This window comes from Lithobates pipiens, unplaced genomic scaffold, assembly GCF_037356315.1.
Source record: "Lithobates pipiens isolate NorthernLeopardFrog02 unplaced genomic scaffold, aLitPip1_a1.2 Scaffold_18, whole genome shotgun sequence".
Lineage (NCBI taxonomy): Eukaryota > Metazoa > Chordata > Amphibia > Anura > Ranidae > Lithobates > Lithobates pipiens.
This window is the reverse complement of record NW_027507758.1, coordinates 162989349-163015438: the sequence shown is the minus strand read 5'-3', so window position 1 is coordinate 163015438 and position 26090 is coordinate 162989349. Positions and strand designations below refer to the sequence as shown.

The 26090-nt window shown below is 44.2% G+C and overlaps 1 protein-coding gene across 15 annotated transcripts in view; it reads right to left on the bottom strand.

Moving 5' to 3' along the window:
- The window catches only part of SYNE1 (spectrin repeat containing nuclear envelope protein 1), a 663643-nt gene that overhangs the window by 453192 nt on the left and 184361 nt on the right, over window positions 1-26090 (bottom strand). For all 15 annotated transcript variants that reach the window (XM_077486324.1, XM_077486337.1, XM_077486323.1 and 12 more), the window contains 2 exons: window positions 24754-24950; window positions 24488-24597 (listed from right to left, as the gene is read on the bottom strand). In XM_077486324.1, the coding sequence (XP_077342450.1) occupies window positions 24488-24597; window positions 24754-24950 (307 nt within the window). The remainder of the gene's footprint in view (window positions 1-24487; window positions 24598-24753; window positions 24951-26090) is intronic.

The window sequence follows — 26090 nt, the reverse complement described above, 5'->3', positions numbered from 1 at the left end:
TATCAGAAATAGCATGTGGGGAGAAGATGATTGAAGTAAGACCAGTTGACGCTATCAAATGCCTTGTGAATGTCTAAGCTGAGAAGACAAACTGGTTGCAAGTGGAGGTTGGCATCTTGAATGATGTTTGAGACTAGTCTAATGTTATCAACTATTTGTCGGCCTGGGATGAAGCCGGTTTGATCTGTGTGAATGAGATTAGTGATCACTGCTGCAAGTCCATCGGCCAACATCCTGCCAAAGATTTTGAGGTGGTTATTTAGAACTGAGATGGGGCAAAAGTTTTGTGGAAGGGTGTGTCTTTGAGTGGTTTTGGGATTAAGTGGAACCATTATGTATCACTGATAGCTTAAATGGGAATATTTGATTCTTGCTGTTTGTAGTATACTGGTGACCTTTTTCATTCTGCGTCTCCTGTCTAGCATAGCCGGTGAAATGTCCGGGTAAATTTGTACTCTGTGACCATCAAACTCTATGTTTTGAGTATTCCTGGAGGTGCGCATGCAAGAAAGTCTTTCATGTACATAATCATGCCACGTGGGGTTTGTCAGGTGTTGGTTTGGGGCAAAGAGCCCTATGAATCCTGTCACAGGTGAATGCAGATAGAGGTTTATCTGGTAGTAGATTGTGAAAGAGTTTAGAGATAGCAGGTGTAAGATCAGTGATCGATTCTGGGATGCCACCCACTCTTTTATATCTTTATATTGTTACAACAATTTCTATTGTCCAAATCTTCCATTTAAGCTTGCATAAATGCAAAGCTATCTGCAAGTGTCTTATAATCTTTCCTGAGATCATTATGGCCTAGAGAAAGTTTTCCATGTTTAGTTTCGAGAATGTCAGTGTGGTTACCTATTTTTGCTATCTCTTATGATAATGCACTTGTAGATTTGTGTAGTTCCAGCTGTAGTAGTAGCAGCTGTGGTTCCAGCTGTATTTTATCAGCAAATTTTTCATATATAGTGAATAGGCTAGGATAGTAGCTGCAGACTGTGCAGGCATGGGAGTGCTGGACGCTGCAGAGGAGTTGGCACCATCTTGGGATTTTTTAGCCTGTGATTTCTCCATGTTGAGAAGATAGTTTGTCAGGGAGTGGCTTTTTTGTCCTTTTTTTTGGTTTGGCATGCACAGGTATGTTCCGCAGGGGTGCTGGAGTGATTTGGGTCGATTCGGAGTAGAATAGCCCTGGGAAATCCGCCTTGGCAAACCGGGTCAGACAGAGCTGTGCTCAGACACGTCTGTCCCACATCGCGCCGCATATGCACCCCAAGCAATGTCATCATAATGCAACACTGACAATGTTTTTGCTGAACAGGCCCAAAGCAGAAATGTAATAATTTCTAAGGTCCATAAGGGGTATACATACATCAGAATAGAAGTGGTTAAGGCTGTTCTCTGTAAAGGGAAAAATAGATTGGAACTTACAGCCCTTGTGTTGTACATACCATGTGTACAAAAACTTGTATTCTATGGCTGCATTGTTTCCCAACAAAGAATCAGGATCTACCTCCTATTGTGTAATAAATGTTCATTGATCAATATTATTAGTTTAATGCATATCTGTGAGGGTTAGATTAGGTGGGCTTTTCAATTTAAGAAAGAGGAGTTCAAATTTTTCTAGATGGTCTGGCTCAATTGTATCTAACTCATTTCCTGTGCTGTTGCTAACCCAGTACTTATTGTGGGTTATTATTATATCTAAGATGGAGGATGACAGTCTACATTTGGAGGCGTAGTGCACATCCTGGTCAATATGGTAATATGTCATAGGCACAAGACTGAAGTAGCATTTAATCCATCGAAGATGGTGACTGGAAAGTGGACATAAGAATACATGCTCCTTGCTGTTCTATAAATCCAGAGCATTAGTACTGTATAGTATAGAGCTTGGTTAACTTGTATGGGGGTCAATCAAGGGGTTAAGTGTGTTCCCTGGGAGGTGTTGCTAACTGTATGAGAGCTGGGCAAATTGGAGGAGGAGAAAGATTGTTTTTCCTATTCACTAGGAACAGACGATCTGTCTCTCCTCCCCTTACAGAACGGGGATCTGTTTGTTTACAATGACATATCCCTGTTCTGCCTGTCTCTGGAGAGATTACAGGTGGCAGGCGGACACTGAGTCCGCTCCTGAATGGGCACGCACACCCACAAATCAGCGTGTAGGCACCCAATGTACAATGACGACGATCTGCAAAGGGAAGCCAACTTGCCACAGTACAACTTCGCCAGGTGGTCAGTAACTAATTAAACAATTGAAATCTATGGAACCAAAAAAGAAGCCCTGGCCCTTTCCATAAAACACACAACTGAAAATGCACTAAAAAAATGCATAGGTGTAAACCAGGCATTATAAAGCTGGTAATACACATACTGGAGAAAAATATGTCAATAAATAAGACTAGGAACTACATGACATTTCCTATCAAACCATTTCATGCTTCTTCCATAGCCGTATCTACAATAGTATTTTCAGACCACAAAAAAATTGCAAATGACCAATGCAAACCCAATGCTCAAAATGTAAGGAACCTCTTATCTTTAAAATGTATCTAAATATAATTGTAGTCATGAAATCAATAGTATTGCTACCATGTTAGGCTGATGGATCTATTTTTAGCCTTGGAGGGATATATGGCATATTACTGTCTTGAACTCCAGCTAGGAATTCACATCTTCACCACAATTAGCACATACAGTAACTGCTCTTAATGGACATAGTCACAATTGAATTTCTCATTATTTTCTGCGGAGAATAAAGTCACTTTTTTAATTACAACAAAAACTCCTATGATCTGCAAATACACATTACAACAACAAACAACATCTGTTTCAGAAATATGTTTTGTTACCAATGCCAAAATCCTAATCTCCTATTCCAGAACTTTGTGTTTTTTTTCTGATATAGAGAGATTATTTATCAGAAACAAGTTTGGCAAGCTTACCTACTGCTTTAACAATATAGTATGAATGTATAATACAACATAAATAAAGGTACCCACATAGATATTAATCATATATATTAAATAATTAAAAATGAATCCTCCAATTTATGAGGTGCAGATTATTTGCTTGCCAAATTTAAATCTGTCCTAACAAAGGGTTAAACCCTAAGTGCAGACAAAATCAAAAACAAAAAAATCAGCACAAGGGACATAATTTACAATCGACAGCCCAATATATATTCAGCCCCATAGCACTGGCAAATTACAGCGGCAAGGATGATGGTCGTTGGGGGTCAGAACAGAAGGAGAGAATTATTACTAACAGCAGAGGAATCAACACAAGGGACATATCCTATTGGCAGTTATTTCCCGTGTGCTGATTTTTGTGTTTCTGATTTTGGCCACAGTTAGCCTCTGAACAGAGTTGTAACTATGATGGCTCTCTTGTTATATTTGGCTCTACTCCTGGATAGGAGGGGCGACAGGGGTGGCATATAGTGGAACCGATGCACTCCATTTTTTTCTTGCAGCCATTGAAATCATAGAAAAGTGGAGGGGATCGGTTCCACTATATGCCACCCCTGCCACCCCTCTTATCCAGGTTACTTGTTTCCTGATGCCTCAGTGCCCCAATGGGCTGCCCTGTCCTCTCCTCCACCCACAGCGCTGACTGCTTTCCCTCTCCCCTCTCCTGCCGGCTGCTGTGGGGGATGCTTTCAGGATAGAGAGCGGGGGGGGGGAGGGTAAATATGTAATTTTAATTATTTTCTGAATGGACACAATCAGTGATCGGTACTAATTGGTGACCGGTACTGATCACTCCTGTGCTTATGTATAACTGAAGCATAGTAAACTGTTTGTTAGTTTGTGAATGAAGGGGAAGCTCTGTACAGATTCCAGACCATTTATTCTGTGCAGCTGAGGCTGCAGAGATGGAGATTGAGGGCTGTGTCCTCAATCTCCTTTCTCAGTCTCATAGGTGAAACATCAGAGGCCATTTAGACCCCTGATATTTCACCAAAGCCCCCAATGAATGGGGCTCCTAAAATATTGTTAAAAAATAATTAAAAAAAACTGTAAAAAACATACAAAAATAAAATAACAAAAATAAAAAACTACTGACCCCATCCACAGCCCTACTGACAAAGTCCACCTCCATACTGATACCATCCACTGCCCTATTGAACACATCCGCTACATTACTGACAATGTTCCCTGCCATACTGATACTGTCCCCTGCTCCACTGAATGACACCATTCACAGTCCTACTGACAACAGTGGTGGAACTTCCAGGTTCGCAAAGGTCACACTTGCCACCAGGCCCTGACATTCCACCACCGTGAGCCAGCCCCAAGATGGCAGGAAGAAAGTCCACTGCAGACCATAATAAAGGGCAACACGATGGGAGGAAAGGGCCCTGCAATCAGTGGGAAGCTCAGCCTGTTTTTAAGTTGGCCATTGATGGATTGGAATTCGGCCAGTATAGTAGGGACTGGTCAAATTTCGATCCATGTGTGGCTGCTCCCATTCAATAGAAGTGGATCTATGTGGAGCTGCAGTCATTAATAAGAGTATTAATAAGAGTATTCTGATCCGCCTCCAGTAACAACTCCTCACATTTGATAATACTCTGACACTCCACAAATCTCCAGCATGCATTTTCACGCCTATTTTTAAAACCAATTACTGGGGCGTATGTCATTACCATAGTTACCACATAGTTATCACAAGCTTTGACCAGTACTTAATTACCCCATTTATTTATTTCCTTTTGTGAATTGACTTTACTGCCTTTTTATTGTGGTATTTAATGATCGTTTTTGGTGTTTCCACTAAATACCACATACGAGCAATAGATTATTGCACACATTAAGTGGTCATGTGACTGTCATATCTCATTCGATAACCTTTAGCGAATTGTGCCCATAGTGTTGTTTTCTCTAATCTGCCTGCAAAATCGGAAATACATATTAAGCACCCTTTAGGACAGGGATATGCAATTAGGGGACCTTCAGCTGTTGCAAAACTACAAGTCCCATCATGCCTCTGCCTCTGGGTGTCATGCTTGTGGCTGTCAGAGTTTCATGGGACTTGTAGTTCTGCAACAGCTGGAGGTCTGCTAATAGCATATCCCTGGCTTTAGGATATCTTAAGTTCCGCTTGCACTTAATGAATCTGGGTCTAATCAATCATCTGTATTAACAAATGAAAAAGACTGATATTGAATGACTGTAAAGAAATCCTTTGTCTATAGAGCCAAAGCACTATTACCAAAAATGCTTTAAAACTTTGTAATAATAAAAACAAAATCACACACAAACATAACGCATTTTAAAAAACAGGATTGTGTAGGAAGTTAACATGTTACGTCCACAGAAGCCCTAAAACCATAACATATTAGTTGTACCTGCAATGTTCCTTGCAGGAACAAGGGACGTTACATTTTTTCGATATGTTTAACTATGCCAATTTGTATCCCGCACAAGGAGTACTCATTCCGCCAGCGCACTCTATTTTTTAATGAGTATCAATTAATTAAAGAGAATGGCTGGATGAGCTCCAACCAGGGAAAACTCCACATTGTTTTAAATAGTCTCTCATTCACTGTGACACGCAACTGTTTGTTCTGGAACTAATGCATCTTTTATTGATCCACAGAGAACAAAAATTCCTTCCTAAAGATGTTCTCAATAAATCATATAATTATAGGACATACACGTAGTGGTCACAAAAACAGTAACCTAAACGCTGCAGCAGTAGTCCAATATAATCATTTGCATGTATGATACAAAATCATGCAACATCAACTCCATTATTTCACTTGCCTTATTTGTGATTACAGAGAATGAGCTTAAAGCGGAGTTCTGCTTTAAGTCCCCCCCCCCCCCACCTAATTTGCCACGTCATTTTTTGCAGGGGGGCGGGCAAAAAGTTACTAGCAATACACCAGAACATAAAAAAAAATAACAGAATTTATTACATACAAGACAGATTTTAAAAACTGGCTATACATATATTACGCAGACATGGGTACACATCTAATCAATTTATGGAACAAATGGTCACTCAACAATAGTATCCCGACATGTTTCACCCCCTAGGGCTTCCTCAGAGGATGTTTATTGAGAGATAGAGATAGATGTGTCAATACATAAAACAAAATACAGTTAAAAACAATACAGGGAAACAAAAATACACAATCAAAAATAACAACAACAAAATGTACTATTGACCGCCCAAGCCCAATACTCATCAGGCACCCAACAAGGGATGTTTTACCTGCGACTTGATGTTGAGCCAAAATGGAAAAACAGAAACTGAGCTGCACACAGAGAAGCAAAATGTAGGGGTACGCTGTGGTGATGAGGGAGTGAAGGGAAAAGGAAAGTGAGGGGAAGGGGAGGGGGGGGGGAAAGGGTAATTTTTTTTTTCCTTCCTCCTCTACCCTTTCCCTCCCCTGTCTTGTGTGTAATGAATTCTGTTATTTTTTTGATATTCTGGTGTATTGCTATTAACTTTTTTGCCTGGCACCCTTAAAATCCCACCAAATCTTCTTTCTGTCTATACATATTATTCAAGGATGTTAGTGCCATTTTCTTGACACTCTCACCTATCCATACCAGCTACAAATTATATACAGTTTACAGGAGCTTGAGCCACAGCACTGATCATCCTCACAGCTTCTACTGACCACCTGGGTTAAGTGCAATGAGTTGATTTTGCTCAGAAAATATTAATGTAGTTTACCAAAAGCTGAGGCCCAATGCACATACCGTATTTGCCGGTGTATAAGGCGACCCACAAAAACGCCTTTAAAACTGTACTTACCGTATAAGACGACCCGGCTTTCAAGGCTTCCGAGGCTTCATATTTCTTCCTTCTTCCTGCATTTGCTGGAGCCAATCACGGCAAGCGATGTATTCTATTAATGAATACAAAGCCTGCTTGGATTGGCAGAGGCTGTAACATCATCAGCCCGCGCCTCTCTGACTCTCCAAGCCAATCCGAGCAGGCTACAGAGTAGCCTGCTCGGATTGGCAGAGGTGGTTACTCCAATCCAAGCAGGCTTTGTATTCATTTGAATACATCGCTCACCAGGATTGGCTCAGCGGTATATACTGTATGTAGCCGAAGCTACAATACAGTATTACCGAACACCAAACAGCCATCTGAGGGGCTGACCCGGCGTATAAGACGACCCCTGCTTTTTGGCCAATTTTTTTACATGTAAAAGGTCGTCTTATACGCCGGAAAATACGGTAAGTATTTAATGTGGCAAATTATTATTACATATTTATCACTTGCAGTTGGCAGATGGTACTCTCAAGGCTACTCAACAGTTTTAAAAAAGAGAAGTCAAGGAACTAAAAAAAGCAAATAATCATACTCATCTAGGTGAATGCAGCACTGATCCAATACTGCATCTGCCCCCCGCTGCCTCTACATCGAGAACTGAGCGATCAAAGACCGCTGGTCACTCAGTTCTTGGTCTTCAGTGAGTAGAGAGCCGGTGACGGTCAATCACTGGCTCTCTGGTCTGCCTCTCCAGCCCTAACTGGAGCTCTAGGCTGTACAGGGGGAGGGAGAGGTTGGCTCAGGCTCTCAGTGATGTGCTAGGTAGACTTTAGTCTAATGTCAGCTGAATACGGGTCAACGGAGTGCAAAACTAATTGCACTCCTACGGCCCATGAGAGAAGCAGGGCCAAAAGAGCTTTAACCAAACGATTTGTTAGCATGCTCTGCTTAAAGTGGATGTAAACCCAATCTCATCAATTCTAAAGTACTGCCATAGTGCTGAACTATAAGGATATACCCTTACCTGTCAAATGTGTCCTGTTTAGCAGTTTGAAGCCCCTAAAAACAGCAGATTTAGTGGGCGGGTCTGTTATTGCGCTTGGTGGGTGGAGTCATGATGTCAGCAGACGGAGCGTGCAGGAGAGGTAGAGTGCGCTCTGGGTAAAAGCAGAGCGCGTTCACGGCCCCCTGTCACAAGTTTATACACACATCAATGTCCAATGACAGTGGGGGATGATCGGTGCAATGGGACAGCTGTGAGCACCGATCCCCCCATGCCTGGTTTTTCATCATCAGCTTCTCTCCCTCCTGCGGCTTTCACCTGAAAAGCCCTGCTGTGTCTTCCTCCTCCGCCCCTCCTTGTCTCCCGCAGTCACGGGCTGCGAGGGGGGCAGGGGATCTGTCAGGATGGAGAGCGGAGAAAGGGGGTCTGGTATTCAATTACCAGCCCCTTTCTGAGCACAGTAACCTGTGTGTTACTCTGCTTCAGTTTATGAATGGACAGGAGCCGCTGTGTCCCCTCCATTCATTTTCAATGCCGAAAAAGGGACTGGGGAATCTGTGTCCTCTGTCGCTTTCTCTTTCTCAAATGGGAGATGTCAGGGGTCTCTGTTTAGACCCCTGATATGTCACCAAAGCCCCCAACAGGGCTAATAAAAAATAAAAAATAAAGGCAGCCAATCATGGAAGAGCTGGAGGGGAGGGGAGGGGAGGGGGGATGTGAATTGTGAACTTTTTACACAGGATGTGCCTGTCTCAGGCTAATTCATGAGATATGTAAATAATCTGTCACTCCAAGCAAGGCGGAGGATTTAACAAAAGTTTTCTCTGTTTGTCAAGATGTATCTCACTGAACAATAAAAGAGGATTGTTCAGAGCTGGATTAACTCAGTGTGGCAAGACTGGGCAGAGATGATAGGAAATCTTATTCTCTACATTGTGACATCAAAAAAAAAAAAAAATGGGTTTACATCCACTTTGACCATAACAGGCTGTACCGCACACAGAATTAGTAAAGGGTGGTATATAATCTATATCCTAATCTATACCCTTTTTCAGCTCATACCCATATGGATATTCAGTAAATAGTCAACAAGTCCACCATGCTTTGCAAACAAACTGTTACATATGTACCATGGATTACATTTAAAAAAAATCAAACCATTCAAAATGTATATTTTAGTTACAGGTAGAGCCTCACTGGTCAGCTTCTAGGTTTTTATATGTCTTGGGGACCTCACAAGTGAAATATACCTTTAACAATTTATGATTGTTCCTACCCATCTGACAATCTTGAAGTGTTACTAAAGGCTCATTTTTTTTTTTTTTTTTGTAAATAAAATAACAAACATGTTATACTTACTTACTCTGTGTAATGTTTTTACATTACATTAGCAGCCCCAATCCTTTTCTTCTGGGGCCCCTCACTGGCGTTCCTCTTTGTGGCGGGTGCCCCCCCAGAAACTCTTCACGGGAGCACCCGTGTGTAGTCCTTCCCCAGTACCGCTGCTGCTAGGGCTGATTCCAGGGTCACAGACACCTGGGTGCAGAAATATTTATGGCGCCTCCACATGGGAGTGGTCATCTTACCAACGCCTCGCCTTTACAAATGTTTCTATGGCAAAGACTCAAACACAGAGATGCTCCCCTAAGAAGTCTTTGTTACCCTGGGATCCTCCCATGATATTTTAACAAAGAAAATACAGGAAGAGCATACACTAATGAGACCTAGAGGGAAGTCTCTCTGATGCACACAGAGAGGGCTTCTGTTAGAGAGTCTGTTAGAAAGAGCACCCAGACATAGTACAGGAGATGGTCAGAGACTGTAGACATGATACAAGAGATGGTCAGAGACTGCAGACATGATACAAGAGATGGTCAGAGACTGCAGATATGATACAAGAGATGGTCAGAGACTGCAGACATGATACAAGATATGGTCACAGACTGCAGACATAATACAGGAGATGGTCAGAGACTACAGATATATTACAAGAGAAGTCAGAGACTGCAAACATACTACAGGAGAAAGTCAGAGACTGCAGATATAATACAGGAGATGGTCAGAGACTGGAGATATATTACAGGAGACAGTCAGAGACTGAAGACATATTACAGGAGATGGTCAGAGACTGCAGACATGATACATAAGATAGTCAGAGACTGCAGACATGATACAGAAGATGGTCAGATCAGAGACTGCAGGCATAGTAAAGGAGATGGTCAGAGACAGCAGACATGATACAAGAGATGGTCAGAGACTGCAGACATGATACAGGAGATGGTCAGAGACTGCAGACACGGTACAGGAGATGGTCAGAGACTGCAGACATATTACAGGAGATGGTCAAAGACTGCAGACATGATACAAAAGATGGTCAGAGACTGCAGACATATTACAGGAGATGGTCAGAGGCTGCAGACATACTACAGGAGATGGTCAGAGACTGCAGATATAATGCAGGATATGGTCATAGACTGCAGATATAATACAAGAGATGGTCAGAGACTGAAGACATATTACAGGAGACGATCAGAGAGTGCAGACATAATACAGGAGATGGTCAGAGATTGCAGACATATTACAGGAGATGGTCAGAGACTGGAATTATAATACAGGAGACGGTCAGAGACTGCAGGCAACTCAGTACATGAGATGGTCAGAGACTGCAGTTCCTATGGATGTTAGTATATTATTGTTGATCGACCCTCTCACCCGACCCAGCGATACAGCAACAACGTTTTTTCTGATCAGGAGTCAGCTCACTCTGAATTTCCCATGGTGACTCTGCTGGGTAGCGCCCAGATCTATATTCTGGCAATTACTCTATTCCTTTCTCCACCAGGGATGGCGCTAGGCTTTGTGGCTTCCCTCTGGTGGCGCAGGGCAGCGGGGTTCTCTCTCTGATGGTGTTCCCTCAGCACTGTCCTCTCCCTCTGGAGTCCTGGGTGCACTTCCCTGAAAGTTTTCCTGGGCTCCTGGCTCTCTCTTTCTCCCATTCAGCTGGGCATGCTGTGTGGGCTGCAGTTTCCATGTTACAGTGGGGCTGCCAGTCCTTGGGACTACATGTCCCACAATCCTCTTTTATGCTCTTTTTTTTATTATATTTCTTCCCTGGCTGATATGAAGGCGGGGGGAAGAAACATAGTGGGCGGCTGTGCTGGCAAGCACCGCTCACTAGTACAGCAGCATGTGCAAGGAGGAGAGGGAAAAGAAGAGCCCGCAGATGCAGTGGTGTCACTAGGGTTGGTGTCTCCTGGTGTTACCCCCCCTTCACCATCTATAGTTGCCGCTCATTATAGACCCCCTCCACTAAGTATAGACCCCCCTACATCAGTGCTGACCCCCCACTAAGTATAAACCCCTGCCTCAGTACAGAGCCCCCTCCATCAGTATAGACCCCCCAGTACAAACCACCCCCCTCCATCAGTATAGACCCCCGGAGGAAAAACCACCCCCCCCTCCATTACTACAGACCCACCCAGGACAAACCACCCCCCCTCCATTAGTACAGACCTGCCCATGACAAACCACCCCCCTCCACTAGTACAGACCCCCCAGGATGAATACCCCTCTTCATTAGTAAAGACCCCCCAAGGACAAACCACCCCCGATATTAGTACAGACCCCGCCAGGACAAACCACCCCCTATATTAGTACAGACCCCGCCAGGACAAACCACCCCTCTCCATTAGTACAGACCCCCATGACAAACCACCCCCCTCCATTAGTACAGATCTCCCCAGGGCAAACCACCCCCCTAGCAAAAACCAACCTCATCAGGAAGCTCCCCCACCCATTACCGCAGCAGGCCAGCAGCTCTGGTACATAAAAACACCCGGGCGGCAGTTGGAGAGGAAAGTACACTGTGCAGCCGAGCCGCCTTGGTGGAGAGTAGATCGTGACAGGCTCAGGCAGCAGGCAGGAGTTAGAGACAGAGAGGAGGAGGAGAACTGGAACACATGTCAGGCATGAACTGCCCCCCCCCCCCCCCGAGACATCATTGTGTGGCTGGTCTCTCTCCATACAAAGAGAGCTGCTCTGATCTCCAGCTGCTTCACTCTCCTCCTCTGACAGGAGGAGGAAGAGGGGATGGGCTTGGGCAGGAAACACAGTGGCGGTGGCACAGTCTCTCCTCTGATTCGCTCCTGTCAGTTGCTGGTGAAGAGAGCCGCCTCTGGACACAGACAAGGAGAGGAGAAGGAAGGGGAGCATTCTGGCGCTTCAGCGCCCCCCACCTCTGTGGTGTCCAGTGCACTGCACCCCGTGCATCCACACAGGATCGGCCCTGGCTACTGCGTCCATTGGCCCCCCCCTCCCATGTCACAGCATTTGATTGACAGCAGTGGGAGTCAATGGCTACCAATAAGGAGGACGACTGGAGCTGCTGCGCTCATTCACATCACTGGATCAGATCGGGCTCAGGTAATAAAAGAGGGAGGGTGGCTGGGGGCTGGGAGGGAGCTGCAGCACAAAAGGTTTTTCACCTTAATGCATAGAATGCATTAAGGTGAAAAACCTTTAAGGGGGTTGTAAAGGCAGAAGGTTTTTTTTTTATCTTAATGCATTCAATACATTAATGTAAAAAGCCTTCTGTGTGCAGCAGCCTCCTCAGCACCCCCTAACACTTACCTGAGGTCCATCTCTGTCCAGCGATGTCCATGAGTGTCTCAACCATCCGAGATTCTCCTTCCTGATTGGCTGAGACACAGCAGCAGTGCCATTGGCCTACCGCTGCTGTCAATCAAATTCATCTAGCCAATCGGGGAGAGAGGGGCGGGGCTGGGCTGGGGCTCCGTGTCTGAATGAACACAAGGGGCTGTGACTGAGCTCTGGTGCCCCCATAGTAAGCTGCTTGCTGTGGGGGCACTGAACGGGGGGAAGAAGAGGAAGATCTGGGCTACTCTGTGCAAATACACTGCAACAGAGAAGGTAAGTATAACATGTTTATTATTTTTATAGAAAAAAAAAAAAAAACAAGACTTTACAATCACTTGAATGCTTTACAACCCCTTTAATTGTTTCTGTCCACCTTTCCATATTTCAATATATCCTGTTGCATTCTTAATTTATTATTCTTTACAATATACATATTATAAAAAAGATACAAAATGTCAAACATTTAACAGGGAGAGTGGGGGCCTTCTGATAATTGAAACACATCAAAAATAATTACAGTTTCTCTTTATGATCAACATTTCTACTACTTACTCAACTACACAAAGTGTTAATGTAAGAACTAGGTTTTCACAGAAAACGAATAGCAAAGTGCATATCTGCAGACTCAGCAACAACATTCAAGAGCAAGGGCCTAGCAGGATAAAACACTCAGTTGTTACAACTTCATTTTTCAGAATCTTTTAATCTTTTAACAATTCCTCAAGGATTATACTGCCCAATTTTTCAGAAACTGCACTATAACCATTTCTCAGCTATCACACTAAAACAATTTCTCATAGATATTAGTGAACAATGCTTTACACACTGTACGGATCGTTCAACAAGGGACCATGGATGAAAAATATCTCTAGGATTACAATTTCCTATATATAACACTTTTACAAACTTAGAAGAAACACTTTCCATATATGCATAGCATACTGTGTATTGTACATGACCTTTATAAAAGAAAAAGCTCCTTTATAATTCTTTATAAAGCTTCTAAAGTGACACTAAACTCAATTTTTTTAAATAAAATAAAATAAAATAAATACAATATGTCCAAATACCTGTATAACTAGAATGTACCTTCAATCTCTGTCTTCCTTTGTTTCATCTCTCAAGAGCATGCCATTTCTGCTAATCTCAAACTTCCTGTTCTAGGGTGACTACGTTGGTTCTCCATGCCTCATTTATGTATGTGAATGTAGCCACCCTTTCCTGCTCACCCCAATGATGAACTACACATTTACCTGCAGACACATTCAGCTCTACGGGAATTGTAGAGGAGAATTTATCAAAACTGAAGAAGCCAGAATCTGGGGCAGTTGTGCATGCCAACGAATCAGCTTGTATCTTTCATTTTCTAAGCTAACTGAACAAGTTGAAGATAGAAGCTGATTGGTTGACTTGCACAACTGCTCAAGATTCTGGCTACTTCAGCTTTGATAGATTCCCCTCATAAAGCAGAGTGTGTGACCAGAAATAAGAGCACTGCTTGCTCTACACCAGTGGCTGTGAGCTGCATCAGTGGCGGATAAGGAGTGAGCACAGTACAAAAAAGAAGCCTGAAAACAATGGCAAGCCATCGCAGTTATACCACGGCAGGTTGGCGTGGCTTCCTAAATCACCGTCATTGTATTTCGGCCACTTTAAGAAGCTATAGGGGGCACACACGACGCCCCAGCGTATGCGCATGGCTGGCAGGCACGATGTCCGCCGGCCACATGCGATCTCTCCTTAGGGAGCCAGAATGGTGATCTGTCAATGTAAACAGACGGAAAGTGGAGAAAGATCTGCTGTTCCTAGTGATCAGGAACAGCGATCTCTCTATTCCCAAGCAGTACACTCCCCCCACATTTAGAAATATCTCCCTAGGGAACACTTAACCCTTTGAGGCGCCCCCTAGTGTTAACCCTTTACCTGCTATTGACATTTATACAGTAATCAGTGGCATAGTGGGCAGCACAGTGGTGTAGTGGTTTAGGGGCCGCACAGTGGTGTAGTGGTTAACATTCTGCCTAGCAGTAAAAAGGATCACTGGTTCATATCCCAACCACGACACTACCTGCCTGGAGTTTACATGTTCTCCCTGTGCCAGCGTGGGTTTCCTCTGGGTACTCTGGTTTCCTCCCACACTCCAAAGACATACTGGTAGGTTAATTGGCTTCTGTCCCAAATTGGCCCTAGTATATGAATGAGGACCTTGGATTGCGGGCTCCCTGAGGGTAGGGACCGATGTGAGTGTGCAATGTACAGGGATAGGGATAACTGTGGACACTCACTCAGGTTGGACTGGTGTCTTTATTCAACCTTACTAACTATGTAATTATGTGGCTATTTTTAGCTCTAATCACTGTATAAATGTCACTGGTTCCAAAAAAGTGTCAAAAGTGTCCAACCTGTCTGCCGCAATGACGTAGTCCTGCTAAAAATCGCTGATCACCACTATTACTAGTAAAAAATAAATAAATAATAAAAATGCCATAAATATATCCCCTATTTTGTAGACGCTATTTTTTTGGGGCAAACCAATATGTATTGCGATTTTTGTTTACCAAAAATATGTAGAAGAATACATATTGGCCTGAACTGATAAGGAAATTTGTTTTTGTTTTTTTGAATATGTATTATAGCAAAAAGTAAAAAATATTGTGTTTTTTTTAAATTGTTGCTTTTTTTTGTTTATAGCGCAAAAAATAAAAAACGCGGAGGTGATTAAATACCACCTAAAGAAAGCTCTATTTGTGGGAAAAAAAGACATACATTTTGTTTGGATAAATCATTGCACAACCGCACAATTATCAGTTAAAACGACGCAGTGCCGTATTGCAAAAAATGGCATGGTCATTAAGGGGGCTAATCCTTCCGGTCCTTGAGTGGTTAAAAAAAAGAAACACACAAAAAACTAAAAAACAAAAACAAAAAACAAAGCCATGATATACTTGATATTTTAGAACGATTGATGTAAAAGAAATTGGAATTTTATTGTCACTTTAATATCTTCGCTTAGCCAGAAAAAAACTGTTTGGGACTGCCACCTGTTGGATATGTTTGGTACCACATTGGCTGTATTTAAAGATTTTCTTTAAATATTAGTCCACGGAAACAATTATTATAATTTCAAGAACAGGATCACTCATGAAATTACATTTATACAGATATTTAATGAGTAGCTCTAGCTAAAACATTTTCATTTTCGTTTGGAATAGAGTGGGGAAGATTTCAAATAGCTGTCACTTTTTATTTTGGGCTGCCTGTGTCTCATTGAGCAGATGAAAAGTCCTCCATGAATGAAGGGGATGGATGTTTCATTCACCCATCCCCCATTCATAGAGCACTTTTCATTGATGGAAGTTAAACTAAAGCTTTTACGAATGGGCGATGGGGGGCAGAATGGGTGGGCATATTCGACATTCGAATGCCCGAGACAGGTCTAGTTGATCGTATTAACCCCCGCAGCACCAGAGGATTATGGATCAGAACAGAACAGATTAATTACATAGTTACATAGTTGGTGAGGTTGAATAAAGACACTAGTCCATCCAGTTCAACCTGAATGTGTGTTTGTGAGTGTGTGTGATTTTACATCAATAATAAATCCCATATACCTGTATGTTGTGATTGTTAAGATTACCAATGTAATAGTATTTTGAAACTATCGACACTCTCTGCTGATACCACTGCTTGTGGAAGGAAGTTCCACATCCTTACTGCTCTGACAGTAAAGAAGCCTCTACGCAGTTTAAGATTAAACCGCTTGTCTTCCAGTTACAATAAATGGCCGCGTGTCTTTTTAAACTCCTTCCCACTGAAAAGTTTTTTGCCTATGCTAGGGTCATCAGTAAGGTATTTGTATATCTCCAACATATCTCCTCTCAAGCATCTGTTCTCCAGAGAGAATACTTTAAAGATTGTAGTCTTTCCCCATAGCTGAGATGCTATATTCCCTTTATTAGCTTTGTTGCCCTTCTCTGGACTCTCTCCAGTTTCGGCACATCCTTCCTGAGGACTGGTGCCCAGAACTGGACGGCATACTCAAGATGGGGCCTGGCCAGGGTCTTGTAGAGAGGGAGAATTATAATTTTATCTCTGGAGTAAATTCCCTTTTTGATGCATGCCAATATTCTGCTGGCTTTGCTTGCAGTAACTTGGCATTGCATGCCATTGCTGAGCCTGTCCTCTACTAGGACCCCCAGATCTTTTTCCATCCTGGATTCCCCCAGTGGGTCTCCCCCTAGTGTTCCTATTTTTAGCACCCAAATGCATTACTTTAAATTCATTAAGTTTTCAACTAAGAAAAGAGCCAGCAGCACAAGAGACAATCGCTGTGAATGGTAAAAAATAAATAAAGACTTTAACTTAACTTAGGCTTTAATACCTTAATAACACAGAGAGTACTGTACATAATGCAGCAACAGATACCTAAAAAATGTCTGTTCAATATTCTGAAATTAGGTTGTTTAGAGCAGGTTACTATACATATTTGCGCTTTGTACAACGGTATTAAATAGGGCAAAAAGGTTGAAGTCATTATCACTCACTGAGCTGTACACTGGGCAGAACTGGACTATGTCAGAATAAGCGGAACATGGGTGGCCGGCTGTGGTCAAATTCTGTTAAATTTAATGTAAGACGTTTTGAAAGGAAAGATCCTTATATTACCTTTATTATCTAGAGAACATCATCCCTCTATTCTGAGTTTTACTTTGTTACTTTTTTAAATCCTCAGTTTCACTAACTTTAGCATCAAACCCTTTACTCACAAAGCTCATCCATCAACCCACTTAGTGAGAGGACTCTGATTAGCCACTTGGACACTTTGTCTACATAGGAAGCATTGGGTGGGAGCTCTACTTCAGGGGTGGAGACATCCCCAAAGTCAGGAAAGTCACGCCGTTAATAAAGTAAAATCACAGAGAGGAGCGCAGAATTAGCTTTTCTGTGTATGAAATGTAATAGAAGGCATTTTACAGCAGAAGGCTGTGTTTGACCTGTTCTGCCTACAAATGTAACTCAATAGAACCATCTCCATCCAAAGAAGCACAATACAAAAAAAAAAAAACGGTCAAACACAACCCCAGAGGGGCGTGGCTTGGAGCTCGGAGCGGATGGCAGCAGACTAGAGGAGCTCCGCTATACCCTCAGCCCCAACAGCACGATTTTCGCCGTAACCGCCGGCGACCATGAGCAGACCCACGCGCCACAACTCCGGTAGCCGCTCATGTCGCTCCACACCAATCTCGGGCACCAGAAGCATCCCGGATATCTTTAAATCGCAGCCCCGCCGCACCAAGGCCCTATCCAAGATGGCGCAGCCTCGTGGGGAGGACGAGTTCAGCGAGGATTCGCAATCCGCGTATGAGGAGGAGGTAAGGGAAGCACAGGCGGATCACCCCCTCACCCTCACTGACATGATGAAAATAGCAGCGGATATTAAGGGCACTTTTTCATCCGCCATCACAGAGCTGAAGGCAGACGTTTTGTCTATCTCAGAGAAGCTAGAGGGGGTGGAGAAGGCCGGTGCAAAACGAGACAAAGCTATCGCCCGCCTGGACAAAATCACAGATTCACACACAGCCCATCTCATCGAGATGAACAGGCAGTTGGAGGATTTGGACAACAGGGGGAGAAGGAACAACATTAGGGTACGGGGTATCCCGGAGTCGGTTGAACCCAGCAACATCCCTTCTGCTTTACAATATGTGTTCAATGAACTGTTGGAACGCCTAACTGACACACCAATTGACTTTGTCCGGGCTCCCAGGGCCCTGAGAGCCAGACCTGCTGATACGCCCCCCCCCCCCCCCGAGATGTGATATGCTGCCTCCCTGACTTTAAATTAAAAGAGGAAATTATGGCGAAAGCAAGGCGTAATGCTCACATCACGTTTAATGACACTGAAATCTCCATCTTTCAGGACCTCTCGCCCATAACGCTAAGCAACAGACGTGCGTTGCGCCCCCTGCTGGAGGCTTTACGGAGGCAAAATATCCCTTATAAGTGGAAATTCCCTTTTGCCCTGAATGTGACTTTCTCGGGCAGGCAACTGTATCTACGCACGCCTGATGACTTACAAGGTTTCTGCCGGGACGTCCAAATACCTCTGATTGATCTTCCTGACTGGTACAGGGACTTTCACTATATTCCTGCTCCCCAATCCTCCCGGGGGTCTCCCCATTCTACCCCCTCTAAGCCTCCGCACAAAAGGGGGAAGTTCCAGAAGCAACCTGCACCGGGCCCCAGCGCTACGCCCAGACGCGCCTCTGCTCCTAGAGCCTTGCAGATGAACCCAGATCCAGAATAGTGGCCGATCGGCTAGGGATGCTTCACCCAAGCTTCGGACGTTGAAGGGCGGACGAGATCAGACGAGAACTTTGAGTCGGCTCTTCTGATACGAGTTTGGTTCTACCGTTCGTTGACAGTTTTTTTGGGTCCTTTTCTTTTCGTTCGTTTTGTTTGTTCGTTTCTGCCTAGCTTATTTGCCCATTGGAGAGTGACAGCCGACTGCATGGAGGTCTACCGTTCGGAAGCACGAACGGGCTCAGGCGATTCTCACCTTGACTTTGCAACTCTACAGAGCAGCCCTGACCGGCTAGGCCTCACAGATACATCACTTCTACATACGCCGGAGAAGGACATGGACGCCAGCGAGAGCGCTGCCCATGGTTTGCTGATGCCCGGTCACTGAGTTTAGAAGTAGGGCATGTCAACGCACTCTTATGATGGGACATTGGGCCACGTTGCACTTGTGGACGTCAGGTGGCCTGCAGCGGTGGTCGGCTGAACTGATTACTACAAGCACCACACTGTGGTTATCATATGGTTTATCCCCCTGCTTGGGGACTATGGTTACGGTTGATATACCTGTTATACATTGGATACGTTTTCGCATACTACATATGAGGCTGGGGGGGTGCGGAGAGCGGCAGATATTTGGATTCAGACCATTTGCCCCAGATCATCTGGGACTTGGGCTGTTGACATTGTTCTGGGTGTTACTCCCACTACCCCCACAGGGGGTGATGTGAATTGACTCCCTGATTGACTTTCCTGGTTTACTAGGGTTGTCGTTGGTAGGGTTAATTCACGACCCCATTTCTTAGGAATCACCTCTGGGGGCCGCCCCCCAGAGGTTAATTACCAGTTATCTTTGACCCACTTACCTGGTGTCGGTTAGTGGGCTTCCTTACCCCTTCCCTTCTTCCACCTTATTACTTTACGCACTTTTCTCCCTCTCCCTTTCCCCTCTCTCTCCTCTCCCTCCCTGCTCCCTCTGCCTCCTGTGGCTTCCCCCCTATCTTTCTCCTTTATTTCTTTTTTCTGATTTCCATTTCCTCTCTCTCTTTCTCACCCCCTTTTCTGCTGCACAATGATTTATTCTGCTCTAGGTGGGAATCCTACCGTGATTTCGCACAACGTGCGTGGTCTCAACATTCCACAAAAGAGGTCACAGCTGCTACGCCACTTGGGGAAGGGGAGACCGTCCTTTGTGTTCCTACAGGAAACCCACTTCAGGGCTAGCTCGATCCCCAAAATGACGAGCCAATGCTTCCCTAAAGCATTTCATGCGGCTAGTCCTGACTCGAAGACTAAAGGGGTCACGATTCTGCTGGGGAGAGACTCTGGATTTGAGCTCACACAGCAATTAGCAGACCCTGAGGGACGGTTCCTCTTCCTCAAGGGAACGGTTGGGGGACTCCCCATCACGCTGGCAAACGTCTACTTCCCAAATGTAGCACATGTGAGCTTTTGTCAGAAGTTGATAGATGAACTTTCTGGGTTCGCAACGGGGTGCATACTCCTGGGGGGGGATTTCAATGTCTCGTTGGACCCCCTCCAGGATACCTCGGATGGCAAGTCAGCAATCACATACCGTAAATTTAAGAAAATTAAGACTATGCTACACTCTATGGCACTGATGGACTCTTGGCGGGTCAAGCACCCCCAAGGTAGAGATTACAGTTATTTTTCCGCTATACACAACAAATACACTCGTATTGACTTTTTATTCTTGACACAAAGGGACCTGCCTAACCTGCAAGACGCACGCATTGGGACGAGATCGGTATCTGATCACGCACCGATATCCCTGACGTTAACACTACAGGCGACTCGTCGACAGTCGAGTAGCTGGCGACTTAACCCCGCACTACTGACGGACCCCACGACTTTGGAACAAATAAGGGAGACTTTAACACACTACTTTAGAGAAAACACCACCGATGACGTTTCCCATATGACTGTATGGGAGGCACATAAATGTGTCCTTAGAGGCAGACTGATGGGCCTGGCAGCACAAAAGAAGAGAATAGCGGAACAGGACTTAAAAGACGTGTTCGCAAAAGTGAGGGCCCTAGAAACACAACACAAGAGGTCAGCGGCGGTGGCCCTGGCTGATGACCTTTTACTAGCGCGCAGGACTCTTCAGGATAAGTTAGACCTGCAGGCCAAACGGATTTTGTTCTTCCGACGAGGTTTTTTTTACGAACATGGTAACAAAAGTGGCAAATTTTTGGCGCGAGCATTGAGGGGGGTGCGGGCTTCCAATACTATCACCCAGATCAGGAACCGTGAGAACCAGCTGATACATAGTACAGACGGTATTGCGGCGGAATTCCATAGGTTTTACTCCAAGCTATATAACATACTACCCATGCATAAGCCAGCAACGGTAGAGGGGTCGAGACGTGAGATTATAGAACAGTACATACAACGCAGTGGCATGCCGGGTCTCTCTGTAGACGACGCCAGGGAATTGGACAGGCCTATTGAGGCCCCGGAACTCGTCCAGGCTATTCAAACATTGAAGGCTGGGAAGAGCCCGGGCCCAGGTGGCTTCTCAGCCATTTACTATAAGACCTTCACGCCTCTATTGACGACACCCTTGTTAAAGGCCTTAAACTCTCTCTCCACACCTCGGGAGGTCCCACCCACTTTTAACTTAGCACACATTACTGTACTTCCCAAACCGGGGAAGGACCCTAACGCTTGCTCCAGCTACCGGCCGATTTCGCTGCTCAATTTAGACATAAAGCTTCTGTCAAAAATTATTGCTACAAGGCTAAGCACACTTCTACCTGAGCTGATTGGGCCGGAGCAGGCGGGCTTTATGCCGGGGAGAGAGGCCCGGAATAATGTCATCAAAGTAGTGAATCTTCTGCATTGCATGGGGGGGAGCACTGTCGAGGGCCTTCTCTTGTCCACGGACGCGGAGAAGGCCTTCGACAGAGTGGCATGGGATTTCATGTTTGCAGTGTGCAGACAGGTGGGTTTTCAACCGAAGCTAATGACTTGGATCACGGCACTATACCAACACCCGACGGCTCGCCTGAAAATAAACGGGACCCTTTCAGAACCTGTAAACATACGCAACGGTACACGCCAAGGTTGCCCGCTATCGCCAATACTGTTTATCCTTGCACTGGAACCTTGCATTCGCATGATCAATGCAAATGCGTCAATTAGGGGCTTTACGCAGGGACCCACGCACTTTAAACTAGCCGCCTACGCGGATGATCTTTTATTCGTCCTGACCCAACCCCACATTTCAATCCCCAACTTATTGAAAGAATTTGAGATATTTGGATACCTTTCCAATTTTAAAATTAACTGCGAAAAATCTGAGGTACTGAACGTATCCCTGGGTCCTGCGCGCCTGTTGTCCGCCAAGTCTAATTGCCCCTTTAAGTGGGTAGATCACAGACTTAAATACCGGGGAATTTGGCTCACACCCGACTCAGACAGTCTTTATACCCAAAATTTTCAACCCTTTGTGAATGATCTACGTGCGGAGCTCCAGGTTTGGCACTCTCACCCGCTATCATGGTTCGGGAGGGCGGCTGCCATTAAGATGACAATACTACCGAGGGTTCTGTACCTTTTTCACACCCTTCCCATCAAACTGCCCAGACGATTCTTTGTCCACCTGACAGCAATAGTGAGAAATTTTATCTGGGCCAGCAAGAAGCCTCGAATTAAACTTTCGACCTTGACGTTGCCAAAAGCAAAGGGGGGGATTAACCTGCCAAACTTCAGGTTTTACTAATATGCAGCGCACCTGGTCCGCATTTTGGACTGGAACTGTCATGACAAGACCAAAGACTGGGTGGGGTTGGAAGCCGAACTGACAAAAACCCCGCTGAGGTTCCTGCCATGGGTAGCTACGGAAGCTCGACCGGCCACACTGACGACGCACCCCCTGATAGGGCCAACTCTCGAAGTCTTTAGGGAAGCCTCGCAACAGTGTGGACTGGCCTCCACACCAGGTCCCTTGGCACCCTTGGCTCACAACCCTGCGTTCGCGTCTGGACACACTACGGCGTCTTTCCCACATAGGGCCGATGGGACACCTACGACTGTGGCACATTGCTTGGAGAGGGGCAAACTTAGGACCTTTCGGGACTTGGCACAGGACCTACAGGCAAAACACTTCACATACTGGCAATATAGACAGCTACATGATTATGTCCACTGCCCGACCAACAGATCGTACGTTATGAGAGAACAGACGTGGTTTGAACAATTGTGCATCACGGGTGAACCAGTGAGAAGGGCGACATCCTTGATCTACAATTGGCTACAGGCCACCAGGACGGACCGCTCGACCAGACATAAACAGGATTGGGAGAGGTTTTTCTCCAAGACCTTCACGGACGAGCAATGGAGCAATGCCTGCATATTGGCACACAAATGCTCCATAAGCACTAGCACACAAGAGACAGCGTACAAAGTCCTGACGAACTGGTATCTTACGCCAGTCAGACTCAATAAATGGTACCCAGGTACGTCAGAGTCCTGCTGGAGATGTGGAGGTGCCAAAGGTGATATGATACATATATGGTGGGACTGTCCGAGCCTACGGGAGTTTTGGGACGAGATCTGCACGCAGATCCGTGCCATCACGGAGACGGGCCTTGCCCTTACACCTGAATGTTGTCTACTCCACATCTCCAGCTACTCACTAGGAAAATACAAAAAATCAGTAGTGCGGCACTTGCTGAACGCTGCCAAGGCGATCATTCCTAGACACTGGAAGTCCCCACACCCACCTTCCTTAAAAGAGTGGTTGTCCGAAGTGGACTCCCTATATAAGATGGAGGAAACGGTTGCAATGGCTGCTGAAAGGACAGACAAATTCCACAGACTGTGGAGACCATGGTTTATCTTCAAATATTCTGATACTTTTGATAAACTTCAAAATGGCTGACCTCCTAGCCGATATACATCTACCTGGTTAGTAGTAGGACGGTTCTATGTGTCACAACCAAGGTCTTACAATGGAGTTTAATATTATACATTTTGGTTTGTTGTTATATTCAGGATTGTAATGTAACACCTTTGCTACCGCACTGAAACCAGTTTGTGACCTCAGCACAATTTGTTCACAGGTTTTGCTAATCATGCTCTAAACTACCTCCAATCTGTGGAGGGCTGCACATCTCTCAGGTCACGGTTCCCCCCCCCCTTTTTTTTTCCCACCCCCCCCCCCTTTTCACTTCTCTTCTTAATCTCTCACCCCCTTCTTTTCCCTTTCTCTACAGACACTTAAAATTCACCCCCAACAGTCGAATATATTTTGGTGCACAGTTCAATGGGGGTCATTGATAATTCTTTCGGACCCCGCACTTACAGAGGCCTTGGTTTCATTTTGGGTTTTTTTTTTCTCTTTGCTGCTTTATGCTACCACATTGTAAGGTTCTCTGTAGCGGTTTTTATGACTGAACAATATGTTATTTTGTGCGTTTTGGGCTTGAGCCCATGAATATTTCTTTTCTCATCTTGTATTGTATTGTGATGTCGATTGCCTCAATAAACTTTTATTGGTTAAAAAAAAAAAAAACACAACCCCAGACATGTCATCACACCAGTGAAGTAAATAGGATTCTTCTGACCTGCTTTGAGGTGCAAGAAAACAACAACACCTTTCTACATTAGCCCTAAAGGGGCTTCACTTTTAAAGGAAAACTATGGTCTGTTTCATGTTTTTTTTTTAAAAGATAATACAGTGTGCTGGCGTTACGTATAAAAATGCTAAATCAATTAGCAATGCTATAAATTCGATTTTATCAATAGGTTCTTGACACTTACGTCATCTTGTTGTCTTTCCCCCGCTGAGTTGTGAAGATCAGGATAGTGCTTGAGGAACTGAGCGATGTAAGTCATGATGGACTTTTCATCAGGCTTATCAACATCTACATCTAAGGGAAAAACATGTAAATATGCCTATTTATTTGGTTTCACAATGTTATTTTATATTATACATTCAATACTATATGTTCTTGAGGTATAATCTGTAGTTAACTTCAAGTTCCATTTTTTATTCTAGTTGCTTTAATACAAGAAAATAAAAATACCTTCAGGCTCTAAGAGTCTGGGAATCCCCAGCTCAGTTTCGGCTATTGTAAAAGCATCTTCCAGATTTTCCCGATTGCTTCTTCCTTTCAGTATTTCCATGTCCACCAGTTCTGGACGAATTGCATAGATTATTGAGTGGAAGGCAATGCCATTTCTCCAACTTGATCCAAAGTCTTTTATTTCGATTCCATGGCGCCTTTCATTTTTTAAGAAAAACAAAATGGATACTTTTGTTCAAAGCAGTCAGTATCTAGTAGTAACATTTATTTAGATATTTTAGGAAGTATCAAACAGAATGTTTCTATTTCTTAAACACATAAACACAGTGATACCCTCACAGGCCAACCATCAGCATTTCAAATGCTCTCCATATTTCCTAAAAACATTCAGTTTAAGCAGACTGAACATCACAAGTCACCAGCTAAGCCCTCAATCTCACCTCTAACCCTCTACCGTTGGTCACAGAGTGGTAACACATGACTGTCACAGGAACGACAGAGGTGTCTTTGACATGAGGGCTGTGACTAACAACCTGGGTTTACCTCTTGTAGGTGTGAAATAGGCAAGATGGCAGTGCCCAGTCAGGGGAATAGCTAAGAGTTGGTACACAACTGAGTAGAGTCTATGTTAAAATATGCACCCTTGAGTTGTTTGTAAGCTGGATAATTCATGATTGACAGAGGGTTCTGTAAACCCCCCTTACTCAACCTTGGAATGAGCTCCATATACTTGTAGCAGCTTTAATAGCTTTTTTTATGGATAAAACGGAAAAAAAACACGAAATATTTTTCTGTTTCAATGTATTTATTGGTTTTATCATTCAGTAAAAAAGATCTAGTTCAAGCATATGAAATGCCCACCCAGGTGCTAAAGATTGATCAAATAGTACAGAAGATTCCATACAAAAAAAAATTACAAACATCACTGAATAATTGTAATCCTTATGCTGCTAGCATTAATAGATATGAAGTATTACATATATACTTGTTTTACATTTCTTCTGTTACTTCCTGCCTAGGAAAATTATGTCATACATCCCTTGAGTCTTCAGGAGGAAAGGAGGAGCTTTCCCAGCTAAGCACACCCTCAGATGGATTCCAGGAAGTAAATGCTACACGAATCATTTTCCCTTACTCAAGATGGCCAAGGCCAGAGAGTCTAGGGGGTGTTTTTTCACAATGATTTCTCAGCAAAATAAAGCATGGAGACATAGATGGATGGGTGAGTTTACTTTGAATATTAAATATTAAAAAATAATTAAATAGCATTTTTGGTTTATAGTGCCCAGATGCAGTGCCGTTATACGATATACTGATATACGTCGGCAGAATGGCAC